The sequence below is a fragment of the Cimex lectularius genome, unplaced genomic scaffold (genome assembly GCF_000648675.2).
Source record: "Cimex lectularius strain Harlan isolate CLEC.00 unplaced genomic scaffold, Clec_2.1 scaffold32, whole genome shotgun sequence".
NCBI lineage: Eukaryota > Metazoa > Arthropoda > Insecta > Hemiptera > Cimicidae > Cimex > Cimex lectularius.
In genome coordinates, this window is record NW_019392689.1 from 1,105,930 (window position 1) to 1,131,290 (window position 25,361).

The 25,361-nt window shown below is 33.0% G+C and overlaps 1 protein-coding gene across 3 annotated transcripts; it reads left to right on the forward strand.

Annotated features, from left to right (window-relative positions):
• Positions 1 to 1,986: 1,986 nt before the first annotated feature.
• Positions 1,987 to 13,172, forward strand: LOC106665112 (zinc finger protein 624). 3 transcript variants are annotated; one of them, XM_014391319.2, is made up of 6 exons: positions 1,987 to 2,591; positions 8,078 to 8,367; positions 8,443 to 8,659; positions 8,733 to 8,996; positions 10,713 to 10,730; positions 10,820 to 13,172. In XM_014391319.2, exons 2-6 carry the CDS (start codon positions 8,078 to 8,080, stop codon positions 11,078 to 11,080), a joined length of 1,050 nt encoding a protein of 349 aa, XP_014246805.1. In that variant the 5' UTR covers positions 1,987 to 2,591; the 3' UTR covers positions 11,081 to 13,172. The 3 variants fall into 3 exon arrangements, with proteins under 3 accessions (XP_014246805.1, XP_014246807.1, XP_014246808.1); XM_014391321.2 differs by having other exon boundaries at positions 10,716 to 10,730; XM_014391322.2 differs by lacking the exon at positions 10,713 to 10,730 and having other exon boundaries at positions 1,989 to 2,591; positions 10,820 to 13,171.
• Positions 13,173 to 25,361: the final 12,189 nt, after the last annotated feature.

Here is a 25,361-nt window from a genome sequence, read left to right on the forward strand (position 1 = left end):
TGCCATTTAAAAGAGGCCAGTATGGTATGCATTCAGCACAAGTATTGTTGGTTCATTTTCTCATCATATTTTCTGACACTATATTGATTTCATAAATTTCCTATTTAAAATGTCTTTTGTGTGTCTTTGCTAGGTATTACTGTTGGATTAGTTTGTACCAAAAAGTTTTATAAGCATTATTATTTCATTAATGTTTGTTGTTCTAGGACTTTAGTAAATAATGCAATAAATTACCGCCAGGCCTCGAGAATCACCCGCCCTAGTGTTGGCAGGCTAGGGTCAGTCGTCAGACTCAGCCTTATCCATTCAACCACCAAGGTTGGGCTCAACAAGCTATCAACTGCTAGGTCATTTCAGCCCCCAATGCAAACATTTTTTATATTCAAACCCATAAGTTCGTTTTGCCTAATGTACTGGACTTTAGAAAACAACTGAAATGTGCCAATAGATGCCGATTCAAACCCATTCACACATATTATCTAACTAATCTAATTTAGGATAATTCTGCAATCGGCTCTCACACAACACATTTGTGTCATTAAATACATTCATTCTCAACTCACACTAGTGGACACAAAACAATAAAACATAACAAAAATCTGAACAGGAGACCTAAATACTCACTGTATGTGCTCAAGCATAATTTAGTAGTAGTATGTCACAAGTATAAGTAATTTTTTAGGTTTTATTTGTAATGGGGATTTTAATTGTTGCAAAGCTTGAAGATTGATTACTGATTTATGTAAACTCAAATCTGCACACGCATGTACAAACATACAATAGGCTCAGAATTGAATCTATCGTGAACTATCATTTCTCACAGTCTACTGGCAATTCCCGTATTTGTAATTTACATTAGGTTACCAGCAGGCCTCGAGACTCACACCTCGGGTGTTAGTAGTCTGGAGTCAGACCTCGGCCTTATCCGTAGTCACTGAGGTTAGGCTCTGGGTGCTGTAATTAGGTAGATCATTTCAGCACCCAGTGTTATTATTCCTGAAATCCATTCACACTCACTCACTCTTAAATATATTTTTCTTATTTATGTACCATTCTCTCAGTAAAGGTGGTGGGGTACTTGATATTCCTCTGTTACCCTGCACACTTATTATGTAACTAATCTAATTAAGGGTTGATGAGGTCACTCAATATTGCACCACCAGCCCTCTCCCACTGCACATTCACGCTAATAAATACCTCTCTCTGAACACACGCTGGTGGTCACAAAATAATCAGCACTATATGTAACAACTGTGTTTCTCCAAAAAAGTAGAGCCACATACTTTCTGTATGAAGCCAAGGAACCTTCAAAGTTAGACCTCACATGGCCTATCCTTAATTGGGTGAGATGATCCTTCTTCTATGAATCAGTTCCTCCAAGGGTCACCTATCAACTGTGCTCGTGATACGTGAGGGCTTCTATGTTGATTTAGCCCACCGATGCTGCCACTTTCTTTTAATAGTGTATTTAATGCATTTTTAGTGTCAGATGGTTAGGCTGTGACCCAGCCTTAGTGTTTCGTCTGCCTTTTCGACCCCTCTAGACCTATGTGTCTGGGTACAACAACCACCATTTTGCCGAAATTCTCCAATATCTCTCTATAAGGACGCTTCAATAAGAGTAATGATGAATGAAGAAGTGAGTGCGGTGTTCAATCCTTTTTAAAAAGATAGTTCCTACTCATAGTAGGTATCCATTACTGCTTTCACTAACAAATTAATGAAATGATGAATGATGGAATGAGCTTACTGTGAGTAAAAATTATCTTTTTAAAAAGGACTTCAATGAGAGTGTTGACAGCTGTTACAGCATAGCTGAGGGAGTCCTTGCTGACTAGGATTTTCTGTTTTAGGACATTGTTTGTTGATGCATTTTGCATTTTTGGTAATTTTTTAATCCATTTATTTAAAATAAACTTTAATGTGTGTTTTTGAGAGACTTGTTTAATAATTGTTGGATTCGTGAGGCGCGGTCAAGAAAACAGCTATCACAAACTTTAATGTTGAACTGTTTAGTCTCCTTTTGAAGTGATATTTTTCTTTTGTAGCTATTTCATTTTGTGAGAGTCTAAATGAGATATTTATAGCCCTTAGTAGTTAAATTAGAATGGCTACTTTTACTAAACTAACGGTATTTCCCTTGGTAGCCAATCTTATGGAAATAACGAGCCTGAACTCTGAAGTTGTATGTCTAAAGTCGTCCAAATTTAATATTTGCTCTTCTGCAGAGGATTCCTTTGTTGTGAATCGTCAAAATTAAGCAGGCAAGTCCCAGTCGGAGCTTGAATTAAGTTGAGTTTGACCGCGGAGCCCCCTCCCACGCGGTGGAGCAACTGTAAACGGCCTGTCCGTAAAGTTGGAAGGGGGTTGGACGAGGCAGCCGGTTGCTCTTTGTGTATTGATCAGCTTCGCCGTCCGCCGGTAGCGAGTTTGGGCCGCCTCCGACCGTCTTCACCTCCGCCTCCGCCGCTTCGCCGCCTTTCGACTCTCGTCCGGCCGCCGCTTCGCTCGTCCCGGCTCCGATGGCGACTCGGGCCCGCTAGCGTTGAAATCACTCCATAAACGCCCACGTAAACAAAAAAAGGGGGAAGGTGAGTTCAGCCTGTTTTTCTCCCTTTTAAGCCCAGAAACGTCCGGTGGGCCTCTTCTTTTTTCTTTTCTTTTTTTCTTTTTTTTTCTTTGCTCCATACCAAAGGCCAACCAGACCCAAACACTCACTTTATTAAAACGAGTATATATATTTTTTTTTTATTATAGAAAGTCAAAAATACCTCTTATAAAATTCTTCCAAGACCAGTTAATTAATCAAGTTGATGAGACATGGGTTTGTGTCCAACTTTAGCTTCCAAGTGAACTTACATAGCAAAGTACTAAGTTCGTTTAATATCGTTTTCGTATTGGAAGCTGCTCATTAAGAAAAAAAATTCACATAAATTCAAAGTTACAATATTTTATAAATTTCTACATTTTTTATTGCATATTCATTAATATTCTACTTTTATGGCAGTTTAAGTAAAAAACGTTTTATTCTTGCAATTTTGTTGTATTTGCTTAAAAAAATTGCTTTTATAAAATTTTTATTCAAAAATTAACGATCTCCAAAAATATAAACAAATGAAGATTTGTCTATTTCACACATTAATCCTTTTTTTTAAATTTGGATCTGGTGAATAAATGTTTAAGAATTGATTATGTAACTTTCAAGCTGCACACTTGGTCTTATGAGAAGCTTAATATTAAAAATATTATAATAATATTATTATAATATAATAATATTAAAAAACAATATTTAAAAAATATGCAAGCTTCTCTATAAAAAAATTATAATTTTGATCATTGTATTTTCTTCTTCTTTGATTTTTAATTTTGTCAAAGTGAAACAATATTTAAAAGGACCACTTTATATGGCATGAGTTGTCCAATGTAAACTTATACAGTAGGCTGTAGTTATCTGTAGGGGATGTGTATCAAGCATTACTGTGTATAATAGGAAATACCTTGAATTTCAGGCTTTGAAGTGTTTTCTTGTATTTGAATACCAATCCTACACTTTCTGTAACACGTGAGCTTATCGTCATGTTATGTATGAACTTATGTAAACAAATTTCTGTTTTTTTTTGCAATAAGAAAATACAATGAACGTTAATGTACATAAAGTTTTCCACACAGGAAATGTACATATTTCCATCAGAGGCACCTATGCACGGCATTGAAAGAAAAAAAACTCAACTAGGAGGGCAAATGTGGCTGAGTGAAAGCATAGATAACAAGAGTCTACTGTATTCAGAATGTTTTTCATATAAAAAATTAAATTACCAGCTTTGTTATTGTTATACACAATAAGCAAGCATTATGAACAATAAATACAGAAATTGAGAATTACTTTATGATAATGTCTTTATTTTTGTTTTTGTTTCTTTGCCCCATATCAAAGGCCAACTCAACCCAAACTCTCACTTTCTTTAAACAAATATATATNATTCTTGCAATTTTGTTGTAACACGCTTAAAAAAAATAGCTTTTATAAAACTTTTATTAAAAAAATAAAACGATCTCCAAAAATATAAACAAATGAATATTTGTCTGTTCCACATTAATTTTTTTTTAAAATTTTGGATCTGATGAATAAGATTAAGTATAAGTTAAGTTTAAGAATTGATAAGTTTAAGAATTGATCGTGTAATTTCCAGGCTGCATACTTGGTATTATGAGAAGCTTAATATTAAAAAAAAATATATATATAATTTTAATCATTGTATTTTGGGGGACCTGCGGTAGCTGAGTGGTTAAGGCGTTAGACTCTCGGCTAGTAGATCCCGCAGTATTGGGTTCGATCCCCACCATCGCCTCTGGACTTTTTCTGACGCCTAAGGTGGCCGCAATTGAAAGAAATTGACACGGCACTCATCAATGGAAGGGGCGGGATCGGATCTCAGCGACCCTGAGTTTGGTCCCAGCCCCCTTCAAAAATGAGTTTCTTCGATGGAAGAACACCGGCACAACGGGGGCTTAAGTTCACATTTGTGTTGCGAGGCCCCACCCCCAAATATGGAGCCAGGGATAAAGTACAATAAGCTGTACAGCTCAGCTGCAGTGCTCAGGAGGGAACTCCTCCAATCCCTGGTATCCATTGGAAAAAAAAGAAAGTATTTTCTTTTTCTTCTTTCTTTGATTCAAACTGAAACAATATTTAAAAAGATCACTTTAAATGACATGAGTTGTGTTACATAAACTTTTACAGTACGCTGTAGTTATCAGCGGGGGATGTGTACTGCGTATAAGGAAACACCTCAAATTTCAGGCTTTGAAACATTTTCTTCTATTTGATTACCAATTGTACATTTTCTGTATCATGAGAGCTTATCATCAATGTTATGATTTTTCAATTTCAGTAAGAAAAATACAATGTACAACATTGGTACAACAATAATACATGGTACAACATTGTGCATAATAAAAGGAGAACAAGACATTCATCACTGTATTGGCATCAAGACTTTTCAAGACATTTATGGACCTGGTTTAAATTATAATTCTTGTAATCTTCTTTTATGTGGAAGATATTAACATTACCCTAAAAGAAAAATGAAGGAGTAATTATTCAGCAAAACACCATCATACCTTCACACAGAACATAATATACTTATAGTATATTCTATATTTTATAGTATTACCTATTAAAGAAAAGACAATCTTTTATTATTACAATTTTAATTAGTTGATGGTGGGGGTGGTCATTATCAAAAATGTTTGTTTATTCCATTAATGTGTTTTTTACTTAGAGGAATATATTTTAAAGTAAATATTCTATTGACATCATTTACTTATAAATGTTGATTGTAGTATAACTTTCTTGCTTCATAAGAAACAAAATGAAAGTTATTTTAACAAATATTTTTATTGTCCTTTATTTTTTTATATTGCTCTATAATAAATTGCCATTCTATTGCTACTAATAATTCTTGGAAAATATTGATAAAAATTAAAAATATACATACAGGGAAACATCCATGAACAGATGTCAATACTTCATGGGGTTATTCTATATGTCAGATGTGACTAAAAAGTACCTATTGCCTATAGTTTGATAGTCAATTGTATTTGGGATGTTTCACTTTTCGTGTTACTTCAACATTTCACAACTTTTTACCATAAAGCCCCCTCTCTCTAGCATCACAAAAAATATTAATCCTGCTGTAGTAAATTTGATTACATCAATGGAAAGAGCATTAAAATTCCTATAAGATTCCGTAGTTTTTTAAATATTGTAACCTTAATACAAAATACTCAGAGGATAAACTTTTACAAGTTTCAAAAGTTCTTGGCTAAAGTTTAAGAAAGATGTTCAAGGCTCTGTAAATAATGACAGATATGGGGCTTACAGAAAAGCTGCCCAGAAGTACTACCAGAAGATGGACATTTTTTACGTTTGTTTTTTCTTATGTTTGATTTTGTACCAGTCATTTTTGTTTACTTTGTATTACTTTAATTAAATTTTTAATATAAGTATCATCTTAATAGGTAATTTTTTAAAACCATTTGCAACTGAAAAATCAAATTGTTAGCAACTAAACATTAATTTTACACGGTTGATAACTGGCCTTAATTAAGTACATGTATTTAAAGCTTATAGTAGGGGAAACTTTTCTGTAGCTGCCATCATTTCTGTCAGTATGTACAGAGCTTAAGTAGTTTTATACTTTATTCAAGAACTTTGGAAAATCGACAAAATTTAGGTTCTAACTAATTTGAAAATTTAAATTTTTATTAATTTAATTTGCTTAAAGTTACAATGATAGAAACAAAACTTAGGGGATTTAACGATTTAAATTAATAACAATTCCTTCTATGTACTGTACTGAAAATTACTGGATTACCTATTGTTCAAATAAAATATCCTAACTTTTATATTGTGGAAATTTTAATTATCCACTTCATGCTTTTTAAGCAATTGATTGATAAAAACACTAAGCATCTTCTTTTAATAATAAATTTAGTAATATGCTTGCAATACATTGTGAAAAATAATTGTTTGTACAAGATGTTAATTATGTATATTTTCCCTTGGTATAGTCATACATTTTGAAAATATTTGCATTAATGTAGTTATAATATTGTGTATAACTTTTCTGTTTCATGCTGCATCTTATTAAAATCTAAATTATTAGTAAAAGGGAGCCTTTCCATTGTTAAAAATAAATTAATGAGCATTTACCTCATTCCAAGTTACAATAATTTAGTTTTTGTATTGACTTTTGTTCAAGCAGTATCTTGTTTATAACAATATGTGCATTATGTAACATTTTAAAGCTAAAATTATGTATATAAATCTAGTGTTGGGTATGATATACTGATTACTGATTTATATAAGCTCAAATCTGCATATGCATGTATGTATGTGTACATAGAGAGCTGAACAGATGACTTCTCACCGCCTACTGTGCAATTTACAATAAGTTACTTGTAAACTGTGAAAATCAAAATGTTTTATCATGTTTAGTTAATTCACTTGTTTTATTTTTGGTTTTGAAAAATAATACTCTATCATAAAAATTACAATATTGATTATATTATAACTTGCAATGTTTATGTCTTATCAGAAGCTAAATGTCAACAAAATGCAAGTTCACATTTTATCTAAATTCTATTGACTTGTTTTAAACAGAAAAAATATTTAGAAATAATCTGCCATATGAAACAATGAAATATTAAATAATATATCACTAGGACAAATTTAATGTGAAATTTGATCGTTACCGATCATTTTGGTCTGCTTATCCTCGTTAAGGTGTTTCAGCACTTCATCATCAGTTTGTCTGTAAATATGGTGAAATGCCTAAAAGCGTCTGACACCAACCCAGGGAGGATAAAAAGGCTGAAAGGATCAATTACAACCAAATTATAGGTTTATTACCCTGCAGACAAAGGAGAAATATCACAAAATGCTATTTTATCCAATGGTTATTTTTTCTCCCATGTTCATTGGCGCCAGTATTGAAAAATAAATGTGGCTTTAGTTGGATATTAACTATCAAAACTTACAAGTCAAATAATAGATATTTAAATGTAATTAAAGTGAATTTTAAATTCATGATTTAACTAAATTAATAAACTTGTAGTTAGGCCATTTTTGATCTTCTGGTCTGCCTAACCTTACTGTTTTGGTATCTCATCTTTATTCGAACCCACCACTGAAGATGATGAAATGCCGAAACTTGCCTGGGTTAGAGTGAAGGTAAGACTAAAGATGTGATGACAGAACACATCTAACAGAACAAAACAGCTAAGACAGGCTCACCAAAATGATCAGAAATGATCAAACTACAAAATATTCATCAGAAAGTACAGTTTTCTTCAATTCAGTATGTCATAAACAAAATAATAATGAAATATTGATTTTTCCAGTTTTTAACACATTGACTGCAGTTGTCAACATTTAGTCAAATTTCTTCCTTGTGATTTTAAAGAACTGAAATCAATTCAGCATAGGGTATTGATACAAGCAGTTAATGTGTTAAAGAATCTATTGTATTAAAACGTTTTTTCCTTAGCTTAATAAAATAACAATGGTTTACAGATGGATAAGATGACTGAGGCCCAGAAAGTTGCCTACTTAGAGGCACATGCTGTTATGCAACAGCAGATGGCTCAACATGCAGCCACACTGCAACAACAGCAGCAACAACTTCAACAGAACCAACAGAAGAAAATGGAATACGTTCCAACTCTCAAAGTACCTCAAGTTCCACAGCCTCAGACAACAAATCAACAGACTACCACTGAACAACAACATACTTTTACTATGGTAGCTGATGAGGGGCTTGGCTTTGACGATGGAGTTAGAGTGCTCAGATCAATAGGAACATGGTCTGATACCTTTACTTGCTTAATTACAAAAAAGTGGAAATCATAAATCTTATGTTTTTTGTTTTTTAAATACAGGGCACCAGAGTATACAAGCCAAGTCGCTTTTCCAAGCAATCAACAATTCACGACTGATAACAGCGAAACAGCAGAAAAGACCGCACAGGCTGTAGGCACTCAAACGACCCAACCATCTGTCCAATCTGTTGTAAAACAGAAGCATAGGGTGGAGAACAACAACAAAAGTTTCACATGTACAGAATGTGGAAAAGGGCTTGCGAGGAAAGACAAATTGGTATTTATTATCTTCATATTTGATTACGAATACAATATAAAACACAATGCAAATCTTATCATTATTTTTGCAGGTGATTCATATGAGAATTCATACGGGTGAAAAACCCTATGTATGTGAAGTGTGTAAAAAAGCGTTTGCAAGGCGTGACAAACTTGTAATTCATGTCAACAAGTTGAAACACATAACACCGTCCAATTTGGCACCACTTGCTAAAAGAAACCACCCTCTGGAAGTTAATAAAACACCAACTTTGGTGACACCCACGCCACCTTCGGTTCAACAGCAGGATAAGAAGGAAAAAGATGAAGGTTCATCATCACCCAACGGTCTTCCTGTGAGTATTTGGACTTTTAATCTTGATATAAAGTATTATTAAAATTGGAATTTTAGTTATTTGAAATTAAATTAAACAAACAAAAATAATTTAACGAAAAATTAACTAAATTCAATATATTAGGATGAGTGAAATGACTATTTTCAATATTAAAATTATTTGTTTGATTTCCAACAAATTATTTTCATCGAGGAAATATGTTCAATGGTACATTGCAAGGCTATAATTAATCTAGAGGCATCTATTCTGATTCCCACTCAATTTTTTTTGTGGTTTTGGTTGAAACAATTTTTACTCCTGTTTTTACTTTTTCCGGTATTACCAGTAGTATCTCGTACATTGGTTACAGTTGTTCCGAACAGAGCTCAGGATTTATAATGTACTGTTCTGGAACAAATGCATTACAGTTAAAGGCGTGTTCTCATGATTCAGTTTTTGAATGTTTGAACAAAATCTGTCATGCGAACCTTCAGCTCAGCAGTATCGGTCAACAAAAGTTTGAACAGAACAGACTTTTTTCATTCAAGTCGAGACTTCACGTTATGGAGTTCAAGTTGAAGCATTATTTGAAATGTATTAACATAATAATAATAAGCTTTATTTTTGCCTTTTAGACCAGCCCTCAAAAGGGTAATATCCGGGGGCGGGAGGCATGTACAGACCAGAGCCATTTATATAACAATTTTGTTTTTTCCAAGTTTTTTATTTTTTATATACTTAAATTTTTGTATATACTAAAACTTGTATTTTGTTTTTTATTTCAAACTATATGTATGTATGTTATTGTCACATTTATTACAGCATACTTATTTTAATGTAACCTAAATTAAATGAGATCAGAAATTCATTAGTTTTAATAAAAATTTATTTAATTTTCATAGTTTAAAAGAAAAATTCACTAAAACACCAGAAAATCATTTAGTGAGGTTAAAATTGCACTAACAATTTATTCTGTCACTAAATGATTTTCTGGTGCTTTGTTGAATTTTCTTTAAAAACATGAAAATTAAATAATTTTTATTAAAAAACTCATGAATTTCTGATTTCATTTTAATTTAGTTTACACGAAAATAAGTATGTTGTAATTAATATAATTATAGAAGTGCATATAGTTTAAAATAAACAAGAAAATATGAGTGTTTGGTTTTATTTGTCTGCGTATATTTTTTATTTATTTATTGTTTTATTATATTTTATTTAAAAAAAACATGCATAAAAAAGGAAATGCAACTTTTTATAAATAAAATAAAGTAGAACAATTAAATTTATCAATATTTTTAGTGTAGGTATAGACAATTTGTTGAAATAAATAAATTCAATACATCAAAATATCAATATATATAAATATTCATTTTTTAAATATTTTTCAGAAATAAATGTTTAAAAAATTAGTATTGATTTAAAATTGGAAAATTTAAAACTGTTCCTTTTAGCATACCGCAAGGCAGCATTATAAATATGGCGATAATAGAAATCAGTGTTTTTTAAATTAATTTTTTTTTAAATACATGTATTTCAATAATGGCCCCTCGGGGTGCCAATGTTTTTGAAAAAAGCCCATTTTAAGTATGTCGGGTTTAGTCAGTCATTCTTTTGTACTCATCCTTCTATACTTACCTACTACCCTTTAAACTTCTTCAATTTTATCAATACTTTATTTTAATTTAAAAAATTTAGCCATGAAATTTATATATTTTTATTTATTTATTTTTATAGCAGCTTTTGGTTGATTTTGTAAGTTTTAACTCATTTAATAATTTTTACTAGAAAAGTTGAAATTCAGTTTGCTAAAATGATTTTCAACTGAAATATACAAATTGTAGGGTGTTGGGGGCACTTGGTCGTGCGAGTTGTGCGGTAGAGTGCTCTCAGGACGCGAGGAGTGGTCTGTGCACGCGCGCGCACATTTGGAAGCCCAGGCAGCACCACCACCCTACCAACCACCCGCCTACCCAGCCCCAGATCGCCACTATTGCCTCATGTGCCGTCAAGATTTTGCCGACAGGACGGAGTTTATGTTCCACCTCAGGGCTCATTTCAACAAACCTCAGGAAGTTGTCGACTCGACCGGTCTCTGTACGTAGGTAGCACAAGGGATGAAATCCGATGACGTTGAAGACGGGGTGTGTGACAATAAAAAAAAGAGTAAAACTTATGAAGTTTAATGTTATTCAGGTACAAAATGTGCCTTTGATCAATAACAAATTTCTTACAAAAAATATAATTGACTAAAAATTATAGACAATCATTTTTCAATGATTCTAGTCAAAGGAAAAAAAGACTTACCCTGGCTAAATACATTTTCATTTTCTGGTTCTTTAACTTAGAATTCACATGCTTTTATATCTCTTTAAACATTCTACTCCGTTGAAGCTGTCTACAGCATAAATCCTGTTAAAAGTTTTCACCGCATATTTATTACAATCTGTCCATTATTTAAAAAAAAAAAAAAAAAATTGTACTACATAAAAAACTTTACTAAAACTTGAAATAAGCCAACTTCAATAATTTCAAATTTAATTTATTATTGTAAAAGTATTATTAGTTGTGATGTAGTACTTTCAGTTCATCATAATCAGTAGAGTAGATCAGATAAAGCAATTGTATATTAAAGCAGATAAAACACAAAAATACATTTAAGAAATAAGTTTGAGAAACTTTATGTACTTGACGTATTCAATTTTATTTAATTACAACTTTTCATTCTTAAATTTTAACAATTTTCAGTGCTAATGACACTAAGTGGTGAATGATAAGAAAAATATTCTTCACAAGACATAACACAAACAACAAAACATGGGATGCAAAGTGTATACATTACAATATACATTCCATTTAAAACTAAGTTTTAAAATAAACGAAAATGTTAAGAGAGATTTTCAAAATTTAAATCTACTGAAATGTATGCCAAACCATTTATAAATAATCCAACCACAAAAAAATATTAGTACAATCTCTCTGCAAATAGTAGTATATGAATAGATTCTTTAAATATATATTGAAGTGCCTCTTTTGTTTTTTTCTAAAATTATTCCATTCAGTGGATGGAAACACCCCTCATTTTTGTGTGATGCTTGTGGTTTACAAACCAATGGCTTATGTAAATATTGTAAAAAAAAACATTTTTTTGTCGACTTGCAATGGTAGAAGATATATTTTTGTTTAAATTTCTCTCCTCTAAAAACGGTTGAGTTAAGAGGCAACTCAACTACCAAAGTTCAAAAATTCAACTATTATAAATCATCTGTTTGCGTGGTTTTAAGAGTTTTTAGGAACAATTTATGATATTTATGGTTATGGACTAAATAATAAATGTATGTTATTTATTAACAGTTGTGATTTGATTTACAGTTTGTTTTGTGTGTTTATCTTTTAGTCGTGTGTTGTAGTATATTATATAGGGTAGATTTTAAATCAAAGTCACCATTGCCCCATGACATCACAATTATATAATGAAGTTGTAAATTTGAATAAGATTTTGTTACAACTTGTTTTATCTTTTCACAATTATGAATTCTGATATATTATGTATAAGCAGTTGAAAGATTATGAAAAATGTACACATGTTGCTAATATATACATATATGGTTATGTTACGGTTTGAAAAATCTGCCGTATTTACAATATAGACCCTATATGTCTTGTTCAATTTTTATATTTTATAGAATGCTTGCTTTGACTGACAGAAAGTTCCTTATTTTGATATTATAATGTTTATGTAATATTTTATCATATATGAATTGGTTCGTATTTATACTGTTCCATCAGAGTCCTTCACCTATTCAGTAATTTATATTGATCTCAAGTAGTAACATAATTTTAGATGTACTCTTAAAAACTCTTTACACCTCACAAGCATCGACTTCCAAATTCGAGTCTTCGCTTAGACTGATACTTAAATTTCATTTGTTATTATTAATTAGTGAATGTTGTAGTTGACTGTATGAAATAGTACAAAAATTGAGATTTAGGTCTTCCGTGCTACGCCAGTCACACACCTCGTCTTAAAATGAATTCGGTTATCTTTACATATTAAGGTAAAACCTCGTGTGGGGTTTTACAGATTATACATTTTATAACCCAATATATGACTGAAAATTGTGTGTATCTATTTTGTTTTAGTGTGTAAATTTAGTCCATTTTTTATGATTATAAACAATTTGTATATGTTATTACAATTTAGGATTTATAAAAAAAAATTGAACAAAAAAATTATATTATCTTGCCATGATATTTGCTCATTATATTTATTTTGTTGATTTTTTTGTTTCATCTTTTAAAATTTCAGACAGATGAGATTTCTTTTAAGAATGTTTGCCATTTTTAATTTTTAATTATTTTTTAGCCAATTTTACCTACCTCTTGTGTTTTTTTACCTTTTGATATGTTGATAAAGCTAATTAGTATGCTTAGAGAATATTGTAAATTTTTATATCGATTGGACCTTTTATTTCCTGTCTAGGGGCTGTTTAATTCCTCTCTGTTTGTGAAAAATGCCCTTATGCTATTTAGTAAACATTGTATCTAGTTTGCTAATAAAAAAATATTATTAAAAAAATGGTGTTTTGATTTTTTTCTAGCATTTAATTCACAGATACTGATAAACGAAAAAAAGTGTGTGTAGTATTTTATGAATCAATATAAGTATATTATTTAGGTTTGTTTTTGTAATAGGGATCTTAATTGCCACAAAGCATGAAGTTTGATTACTGATTTATATAAGCTCAAAAATATACATGCATGTATAAATATACAGTTGGCTCAGAGTTGAGCCTATCATGAACTATCACTTCTCACATGTACTGGCAATTCCAGCGTTTGTAATTTACAGTAAATTACAGTCAGGCCTCGAGAATCATCCACTCGGTTGTTGGCATTGTGGGGTGTGACGTCGGTCTTAAATGTCTAGCCACTGAGGTTGGGCTCTGGGTGCTGTCAACACTGGTCATTCCAGCACTCAACGCAATCAATCCTTAAATCCATTCACACTAATCTACTCTTAAATACATTTTTCCTATTTACATCCGATTCACTCAGTTAGGGGTACTCGATATTCCTTCATCACCCTCCACACATGTAACTAATCTAATTGTCGGTTGATGAGGTACTCAAATATTGTGCCATCAGCCCTATCCCATTACACATTCACGCCAATAAATATATTCATTCTGAACACCCACTAGCGGATATAAATAGATATAGTATATACAATAAAACAACCCTGTTTTCTCCAAAAACAAGAGACCAAAATACTCACTGCTGTGCTCAAGCACAATGTTCATATTGGGTGGTATTCCTATGTGCTTTCTGTATGGAGAGAATGAACCGTACCTTTCAATTAGGTGGGACACATCGAGCAACTTTTTTTAACATGCCAGACACATGCGGGGGGGGGGGGTTGGCCTAAAAGTAAGTGTCCTTGTGCCAACCTCGCATGGCCTGTTCTTAATTGGGTGAGGAGACCCCTCTTCTAGGAGTCAGTGCATATGTGAGAGTATCTCAACCAATCTGGCCCAACTATGCTACCACTTTATTTTAATCATGTTTTTTAATGCGTTTTTAGCATCCAAGGGCTAGATAGTGTTGGTTAAGTCTGGAGATTGGAACGTTCTGGCCTTAGCTGTCTCAGCTACCTTTTCGTTACCCTTCAGACCTATGTTTCCAGGTACTCAGATAACAACCTCTGTTTTGCCAAGATGCTCCAGTAGGGGAGGTCTGAATCATTCGAACATACCAATGCTCATTAACAAAACAAAAATTTCTAAAAAAAACAGCATGAAGTTATAACTCTTATAAAAAAAGATATTTCAATTTTGAGTTTGAGAAAACTTTGAGGTTTGGGTTGTAGAAATAACCAGGTAAAATTATTTCACATAGACAGTTCGGGCTTATTCAATCCTATTTTATTCAACCAGCAATAAGAATTTCATATATAAGGCAACGTAGTCTTTGTATGATTATTTCCTGGGGTATCTGTTTGTCGAAGCCTCCTTGTAGTAAGGGGGAATTGTTCATAATTGATTTTTCTGTGATTTCTATGGTATATTTTAATGATTTCAAAAGGATAAGAAATAGTGATAAAAGTTCTAAAATGTGTAAATAAAATGATTTTAAAGTTGATGCTTGGTGTTGGTCTGTGAGTTGGTGAACTCATGTTGAGCCAGCACTGGTTACTTATTGGGTCTATCTTTACTCACTGGTTTGTACCAAATATATGTAACCCAGAGTCAGTTCAACATGAAATAATTGGGGGTGTTGGTGGCCACATCGGTTGACACGGCACTCATCACTGTAAGGTAAAGATCTGGGGTTTGAATCCAGCGGCCTTGCATTCGAACCCAACATATTTACAAATGGGCTTTTTTCCCAAAAACATTGGACCCTGAGGGTTTATATGACCTCAGCTGTTGCGAACCCTAAAAAATAAAAATAAAAATGAAATAATTTTAGCTCCCTTGGTGATGTTTTTTCTATTGTTGACGCCAGTCATCTTATTTTTGAAATATGCTTTGTTTTTATTAGTGTAATCTCTAATCCAACTCCCACGCTCCTTACAGTCCCAGTCCTGCTCTACTCCTACGAAAGAGTGTCCTTACGCCTCTCTTTAATCTCGTATGTTTCTCTCCTTTATTAATTAAAAAAGATCCAAAATAACGCGAATCTCCAAAAACCCTCTGTGCTTCTACATCGATCTCTTCCACCTGAAATCATCTGATATTCTGCGGCGGGGTCAGGGGAATCGGGCCCTACGCTTCGTGCAGCCTTCATCTGAAGGAAGGTGGTAAGTCCCTTATAATCTCTCCCAACATTTATTTTAATTTAGAATTTTTCTTCAATTTAAGTTATTAACATTTCATTAACTTTTTTTCATTATTATTTTTTCTTTCTTTCCACGGCGTTGGCTGTAACATCTATAAATCAAACAACAAAAATGAATTGAGTTCTACATAATATACCATGAAAATCACAAAACCCAATGAAATATTTTAATCATTGAGCTTTTGCTGAATATCCTAAAATTGGAGTTCCATTTAGCTAAATAGCAAGCTCTGAAGAGGGACCAGGGATGTGGCCAGAAATGCAACAGAAATTTACTGCATAAAAATAAATTGGTGTGCTTAGTTAAAAAAACATTTACATATATTCAACCAACCAATGAAGATGGTGAAATTCTAAAACACACCTTACAGTCCAAACCCCAAACCATCTAGAATAGACAGGCCAGGGTAGTTGGATATGATCAAGCTAAAATTATAAAAGCTTTTTTGACCAAAGCTTCTATGAACCAAACCCTAATTAGGGTGCAGAGATTCTAATAGTCCCCTCTCCTTATATGAAGCAATTCTAGAGATGAAACAGGAATAAAACATGGATAAGTTTTCAAATAAGCTGCTTTTGATAACACCATTCATTTGCTTAAAAGATGTGAAGAGGGCAGACAAGAGCAAAGCTTCATATTTTTCATTGCTTACCTCAAATCAAAACCAGACAGCCAAATGAGAAAATTCATTGTTGTAATAAGACTTAGAATTAAATGAGCAACTATTAAGTGGTAATGGGAATCATCATTGAAATATACAACATTAAGAAACGATATTGTGAGTAAATGAAGGTATGCTGGCTAAACTATGGTTTGTAAATGTTTTAAATGAAATGTAGATATTTTTTCCCCATCCTCAACCCCACTGTACCTAAGCGAGACCTCATACCAACGGAACAAAGAGCTACTTGGCATGGAAAATTATAATTTTTGCGGAATTTAATTTCCTTAAGCCTTGCCTCATCTATGAAGAGAGGCAAAATAAAAGTAGATTATATATGTTTAAACATGGTTATGCTATTTCAAAGGATTTCCCTTCGCTGGTTTCCCCTTTTAAAGTGTATCTAGAAAAGCTTATAAAATATTTACATTTCTATATTAAAATTTTGTATCAAAATCAAAAAGAAAACAGCCCGTGATAAAATTTCCTAACGATTAGATTGCAATTTAACTAAGCCTAATAAAATGAATAATCACAAATAACATAATCATTACAGTATTATCACAATTTTTTTTAAAAAGCCTGGTAGTGATGAGGCTTTTGGACTAGGTCTTTTAGAGTGGGTATCCAGTTACTCGAGTGCACTTTTCTGAGCTCTTCTCCCTATATCTCAAACTAACTGGCAAAGTTGCCGTGTCCTAACATAGCTTGGCTGGTCCAATAATCGGAGAGGATCCATTTTACTTGGGTTCGATCTCGAACCGATGGGAAGTACTGAATAGTTAGCCTACCCTTTAACTCTATTTTACCACTTTTTTGTCATTTTTCCTCTACCCATTTGACCAGAAACCTTTTTCTTATTAAATGCAGATCAAAGCTGTTTGAATAGTTTTGGTTGTTTATGATGATTGTGATTAACCTCAATTATACAACATTAAAGATGTGAAGCAATGCTTCTGGCAGACCAGACTAGCGAGGATAGAAAATACCCATGATCCCATAGACGACACGGAAAAATTTTAAATTTTCTTGAATAATTAAGTAGGAGTGCTATAGTAAGTAAAATTTAATGGTGGTAATAATTAGTCGGGGGTTTAATTAAGTAGGTGCATATAATCTAAATCCTTATTAGTTTTATATTTGTTATTGTATTTATCATCTTGCAACTTTGAGAATATATCATAAAAAGCATTGAAAATGCCTTAATGAAACAAACATAAAATAAATTGCTAAACGCTACTTTTTCTAAAAGTTATTATTTGAGTGGGGCAAACATTTAACATGGTGTAAAAATTATAAAATGAAATTGTTAAAACGAGTCCTTGTGGTAGTTTTTGTGTTAAAAGGGTTGTACGGTCGCGCGATGCACAAATTATGTGCTAGCGTTTAACAGCTTTGTTTAACTCATCGAAAACATTCGCTTCACTTTCTTAATAAACAAAAACAAAGACTTGACATTGAATATTTTAGGACTAATCCAAACGTGTTTCTACTTAATCTCATTCAATAATTTCCCGTTTCCAGTTTCAGAGGTTGTGATCAATCTGACCCTGAAAGAATGCGTGCTGATACACACAGGAAAAAAAAAAATTCAACGGCCGAAGATTTCACGATTGTTTGTCATTGTGGAGTCTGATCGTTCATGCTCAAAATCGAAAACATCTAACAACCGATGTTGTGCCTGCCGACGTGCAAAATGACCTAATAATTTGGAAATTGTCACGGTTTTGGGAACCGCCGGGGGGGTCTGTTTATAAACGATCATCACGGCTTGCCCAAGGACGGTTTCTATTGGGTTGTCCGGAAAATAATGCAGGATTTTGGTATTAAACAAAAAAAAAGAAACTAGTTACTTTAAAGCAATGTTCTTTAATCAAAATAATTTCCCATACTCTCAATACATTTCTCCCAACGTGTTGGTAACTTATTAATTCCGTCTGAGTAGAATTCAGAATTTTTAGAATTGATAAAGTCAATAAATGCATTTTCCAGTTCCGTTTGATTTTTGAATATTATGTGTTGTAAGTAGTGGTCCAGGTGTCTAAAAAAATGGTAGTCAGTAGGCGAGAGGTCCGGAGAGTAGGGTGGGTGAGGCAAAGTTTCATAGCCAAGCTCCAATAATTTTTGTGACGTTACACGTGACACATGTGGTCGAGCGTTGTCATGCAACAAAATGGGCCCTTTCCGATTGACCAAAGAGGGCTTCATTACTGCCAATTTCTGATGCATGGTATTAATTTGGTTACAGTATGATTCAGCATTGATGGTTTCGCCAGGATTTAAGAAGCTGTAGTGTATTAAACCAAATGAAGCCCACCATACCGTAACCATTACCTTTTTTTGATGAGTTGGGGGCTTTGGAAAATGTATTGGAGCTTCTCCTTTGTCGAGCCACTGTCCAGAACGTCTAGTGTTATCGTAGAGAATCCACTTTTCGTCACATGTAACAATTCTGGCCAGAAATGGGTCATTTTTGTTTCGACAAAGAAGTGATGCACAAACATCAAAGCGCTGATTTTTTTGGCGATCGTTTAATGAGTGTGGAACCCAATTTTCGAGTTTTTTCACTTTTCCAATCGCCTTGAGGTGGTCAGCGACGGTCGTTTTACTGACTTTGAGTTGCTCTGCAAGTTCTCGAACAGTTGTTTTGGGGTTTTCTTCCACCACTGATCGCAGAACATCATCATTAAGAGAGGAAGGCCTTCCACGACCTTCTTCATCTTCAAGGCTGAAATCTCCCTCCCGAAATTTTTTAAACCACCTTTGCACAGTGCACTCATTAACACAACCCTCGCCCCAGACTTGGTTAATGTTTCTAGCCGTTTGGGCTCCGCTTCGGCCGAGTTTAAACTCGTAAAAGAAAATCGTACGAAATTCTCGCTTTGACATTATAAGGATGACTGAATTATTTCCAAGTAGCGGAATGCTACAGAGGTAAACAAACAATATCATTTGGAAGAGGATTAATAAGTGTTGACATTCATAAAATGAGTAATCCTGTAAACGTAAACAGAATATTTTATATAGATTTTTTTTAATGAAAACTTAAAATCCTGCATTATTTTCCGGACAACCCAATAGCAAGCTCGGTTTGTTTTAAATTGAAAAAATCAGATTTTGTTGGCATTTTATTACAATTTAGGCTACAGCCTATAGCCACCAGATTTGTTGTTAACAAATAACAAAAACCTACTAATAATGTTTCATAAATTTTTTTCTCCAAAAGACATTAGATATTAACATCCGCCATTGTCAGTATGAATTAATTTGTTTAAAAATTACTACAATTCAATCAATTCAAAATTCAATAACTGAAAGACTATACAGACGATTTTTAATACATACATACCCTCAGCATTGTTAAAGTTTACACTATTTAAAATTCCATTGATTTTTATGAATTGTAACTAGTTAGCCAGTTTTGGAAATCACAAGGCCTATCATAAACCCTGTTTCTGTTTATCTCAAAGAAAATTGGGTTTTTCATTCGTTTTCATTTTCAGACCTTATGGGAATTGATAGAAATAATGAATGGTGGAATGAGTGTGTTGTTCAATCTTTTTAAAAAGATAGTTCCTACACACAGTAAGTTGTTTTCAATGTTCCGGATTTCGAGTTTATAGCTCATCAGGTTGAAGGAGTTCTACAACCTGATGATGAGCTATAATCTCGCAATCCGGATCATGAAAACAACTTACTGTGAGTAGGAACTATATTTTTAAAAAGATATGATAATTGATGTACAACACGGTTACATTATTGGTCCTGCCCTCTTTCCAAGTTACTCTGAACCAATGTCTAGCCATAATAGGTTAAAATTAGAACTATATGTTGACCGCTGTTCCTTCCTGGTTACTAAACTCAAATGTTCATTAAAACAGCTTAACAACAGATTAATTGAAAGGTTTTATGGTCAGAACTCAGAAAAAACTAAGGCGATATTATTTATCCCTATTGGCTGTATAATAAAGTTGTCAGGTTTTGGACACTTCGTATATGGTGGTCTAGTACTACTAAGTAGGACTTATTCTAAACATTACACTTTGAACTTTTTCAAAAAGAGAGCCATTAAAGGAAAACAGATTTAAAATCTATTTCCGCATCTATCAAAGGGTCTAACCGCTTACATATACCAAAAGCAATTGTAGGCTTGTTCTTTCTGGGGGCTTCATTTGCATGTCTAACATCTCTGCAGATTATTACGAATACGGAAGAAGATATCTGATCTCGACATATAAATGTTTTTTGTGTGATTGTGTTCTGAAGATAAGTGAGTTTTTTGCTGAGAGACGGGTTAGCCGTTTCCTATAGTTATTAATTCAATTGCAAATATGTTTAGAAAGCTGTGCAACGGTGTAAGATGGACAATTACGGTTACATAATTATTTTGTTCAACTGAAATATTTAAATCAATATTTCCTCTTTATGCCCATTTTCCCGCAGCTTTATCGTTTTTTGATTTTTCGTCAGTCGGTAAACAGAATCTTTTTTGAACGTGGCAAGGTTAAAACGATTTTTCCTCTCGGATTCTTTCTCTGTCTTATGTCTTACTTCCCTAAGAGATGGTTATCACAACACAGGCTGAGGATTTTTTCGATTGCTTCCACCTTGGGATGATTAATATTTAAAAAATGTGATATCAAACGGATGATAGCATACATATTCATTAAGTAGATTATATTTTCCAAAAACAAAGAGCTTCCAACACGAGTATGTAGCATACTTGACACAGAAAAAATTGTTTACTTTTGACCATTAACTGAGCAACTATGGGCCCGTTCTCGTCGTTCATAGACCATTTTCTCCATATTTTGTAATAAAGTTAATTTATTTATGAAAACATTTCTTTTGTGGGCTCTCAAATACACGGCCATTTTTGCTTGGGAAAAAAACATAAAACAAATTGACAATGAAACAAACAAGAGAGTAATATCGAAAAACAAATTAAGAACAACAAGTTTGTTGTTAAAAAAACAAAATTCGAAAAACACAAACAGCTAACTTACAATAGATACCTCTCACCTCACTGTATTTCACAAAATAATTAATTTAAGTATAATAATTTTCTTTGATTTAACAATAACATGGCCTTTGTTAGAGAGTTGATCTCTCCCCTGTATAAAGACACATTTTGAATACTTTATCGTTTACTTATATCTACCTTGATCAGAGTTTTGCTCATTTCGTTTTCAGAAAATGAAAGAAGGAAGGCTTGGCGACAAATTTCGACCTCCCTTTCCAGAGAAATGACTCTTGAATAATAGAAGTTGTGAGTGATTACGGCCATTTCAAAAGTAGATAACGTACGGCAGATTAGCGGCCACATAGCTGATGGCCAAGCAAGCGAAACGACAAATACAACGACCTTGCTGGATGGTGGACTATTAACAATTTATTGCATTTGTCCTGGGCTAGCTTTTAATTTCTGGTGTTTGGCCATCGTCATGAATGTAACACTTCTATTGGTCTGATTTTTGTAACAGTTTATCAATAGATACAGATTTCTACATTTTATATTTAATAAAAGTTTACTATTTTCAATTATTCTAAATTTTTTCAAGGGATAGAAAGATTATTGTGATTGCCTAAGGAAATCTCAATAATCTCGACATTAATTAACAGGTCAATCGCGGTATAACATCGACCGGAGTGATCCAGCTCTAAAATTTTAATTTTCCCATAAATAGTTAATTTATTAATAAATTATTTACTAATAAATAATATCTTATTATTAAATAACTATTTAATAATAAATTATTTTTTAAATTATTAAACTAGTTTGGCTAATTGTCAATGGGAGTAAGAAAAAAAGGGAAAACAGAGCAAGAGAATTAAGCGTTTAAAATTTTAATTAAATTAAAAGGCGAGAGAGAAAAATTGAAGGCTATCGCTTACAAAATAAAAAAATAAAATCAACAGGAGTAAGAAAAAAGAAAGAGAGAAAGTGAGAGGTAGAGAATTAAATAAAGCGCGATAGAAAAAGTCAAGGATAGAGTGGAGAGTGAGAAAGAGCGAGAGAAGATTCAGAGAAAACCAGATAGGTAGATAAAAAAAGGGGGGGAGAGAGAGAGAGAGAGAGAGAGAGAGAGAGAGAGAAAGAGAGAGAAAGGTATAGTTAGACAGAGTGAAAGAACGAAAGGTACAAACGAAATGAATAAATTTAGGCTCAAAGAGAAAGAGGTAGAAGAAAAGGGAGAGAATGAATGGTTAACAGTGGAAATAAGAGAGAAAGAGACAAGCGTGCAGACATCGAGAGAGAGAGAGAGAGAGAGAGAGAGAGAGAGAGAGAGAGAGAATGAGAGAATGAGAGAGTATGTTCGGGGCATGTAATATACTGTGCCATTTAAGAGCTAGTCCTGTCAGGATCGAGGCTCTTTCCTGCTTCCTTTGATGAAGTCTGTTGTTTCTTTCTTTCCAAAATTTGCCAGAAGGTCATTTTCGTTTTATCTTTTTCTCTAAGATTCTTGATAGTTTGAATCCCAATGTCACAGAAGAACCTATCAGCCCTACGGCAGCCCTTTCTTTTGCAAGGATGTCACTCTCTCGTTGCCCTCTACGCCTACATTTCGGGATCCAGCAGAGGGTGACACACAGTAAGAGTAAGAAATGTTTTATGTAATGAAAATTGGGAAAAAATTAAATTTAAATCAACGTTTCCACTTTCACGCTACGCGTCATATCTTAGTCTCGTCATATCTAATCAACCAATTATTGAAACGGGATTTTTTTTCACGAAGGTTCGCAACAGCAGAGGTCATATTAACTCTCAGGGTGTCGCTGTTTTTGAAAAATAAATATGAGTATGTCAGGTTCGAATGCAGGGGCCTTTACCTTATATTGATGAACGCCGTGACTACCAACACCTTAACCGTTGCAACCCCCCATTGAAATGAGATAATATTAAAAAAAATGCCGTTAACATATTGATACATAATGAATGTTTCGTAAAAAAGGTTCATGCATGTGGTTATTCTTATTAATTACTTATGTAACTGTTTAGGTTTCAAGATCAGCGAGAACTCAAAAAACAATTTCCTAATATCCCCTTTACCCAATATAACTAGCCGAAGAAAACTATAATAATGCGGGGGAAATAATTTAAATATTTAAGCAAGCTTCGCGAGAAATCGAAGGAGAAATGCAATTATGAATGAAACCGATCTTACCTTGTAATTACATTGTTAAAGCATGAATCTTTATGGTTTGTAAAAAATTTAAATTCTATTGAATGAAAAGATGAGATATAAAGCAATGAGTTTATCCATCACCTTGATTTAAAAAAAAGTTAATTACAGTTGATTATTATTGATACATTTTCATGGTAAACACTACGTGCTGTTTAATTTTCTTTTGTTCAGTTAAGTATCGTTAGTAGTATTTTCTTATGTTTTTCTCCTATAAAGTGTTCGTTTTTAACGCGTGCGTTCTAATTGTTATGATACAAGAAATGAAAACCTAATGGGGTCAGATTTCAGCTTCGTTCTTAATCCAAGACATCAATGTCGTTTTTTTTCCTTTCCTCTAATCCACAACCTTTGACATTAACCAGGGCGATTATGTTGATTTTCGCATTTAAGATTTTTCACTTCCTTCCTTCCTGAACAATTAGTGGCAAGGAGATCCGGCTTCGTTCGTGTAACACGTGTGGGAAATGGCAATTCGGCCGTTTGCCAGTTGCCTTATTCAATTCAATCGCATGTAAGAAAATTAAACGGTTTCTGGTCCTCGTTAGAAATATTTTCCAGTATGCCTGAAAAATTGTTGGTTATAAAGTTTATAAGAAGGAGAATAAGTTTATTGAAAATCCTAAAATCATGTTTGGTTTTACAGTTTCAGCTATACAATATTACAATCATATTTCGGATTTTTTTAAAATTAAAAGCGGTGTGAGACAAGGATGTCTATTAAGCAATCCTGTTTTCTTTGTTTTTGAATGACTTAAGTTCTATTCTTGAATGTTAAGTTTTGTTTATATTCACTTAAATTTTATACCTTTCCATTAATTAAGGTTTTTAGTTGAGATAAAAAAGTCATTGTAACGAGCGGGATTCGAACCCACGATCTTCGGCTAGATAGGCCGCTACTCTACCACTTGAGCTATAGCTAGAGTCTATTTACTCTAGCACTCGAGTAGCGGCCTATCTAACCTAAGGTCGTGGGTTCGAATCCCGCTCGTGACACTGACTTTTTTATCTCAACTAAAAACCTTAATTAATGGAAAGGCTAATTGGTCAAGCGGATCACGAAAACTAGTGAATTAAATTTTATAATTATGTTATTACTTTCATGAAGTACAATTTTTTTTGGATAAAAGGAAAAATAAATTAAAATATATAAACAATTTAAGACATATTTTAATATAAGAATGAGGAGTAAAAAAGTCAAAGTTTAGGGATTAAAATAAGGAAAAGACTCTATTAAATGTAAACGATTGTAATATCTAAATTGCAATTTGTTTAGTTTCTCAGATCCTATCGATCGGGAGATAAAGCAGAAACTCAACCGAAAATGTGTGATATAATGAACAAAACCGCCTCGGAATTTATGAAGAAAATCTGCCTCAAGAAATAAAATGAAGAGGAAAACAGTGAAACCAGGTGAACATAAATATATATATATATATATATATATTTTTTTTTTAAGAAAAAACCCACATGAGAAATGAGACAGGACAGAGCAACCTGCCTACTTAGAGCTAAGTTATGGAAAGCATCCACCTGACAGACAATTTCTACCCCAATAAAATTTAAATTAGTGGTGTCCACATTGAAAAATGAATGGCTAAGCAGGGCTGTAGATCTTCTGAATAAAATGGTTTTTACATTCCAAGTTTTGAATGAATAACCTTTTAATAGAAATTCCATTCCACACCTTCATAAAAGAA

Bases quoted from the DNA above. Each gene is read 5' to 3' on its own strand.
- LOC106665112 (XM_014391319.2), top strand. From the start codon at position 8,078: ATGGATAAGATGACTGAGGCCCAGAAAGTTGCCTACTTAGAGGCACAT. The intron at 8,368-8,442 runs GTCTGATACCTT...TTTTAAATACAG, and splicing joins CTCAGATCAATAGGAACATG to GGCACCAGAGTATACAAGCC. The intron at 8,660-8,732 runs GTATTTATTATC...TTATTTTTGCAG, and splicing joins TTGCGAGGAAAGACAAATTG to GTGATTCATATGAGAATTCA.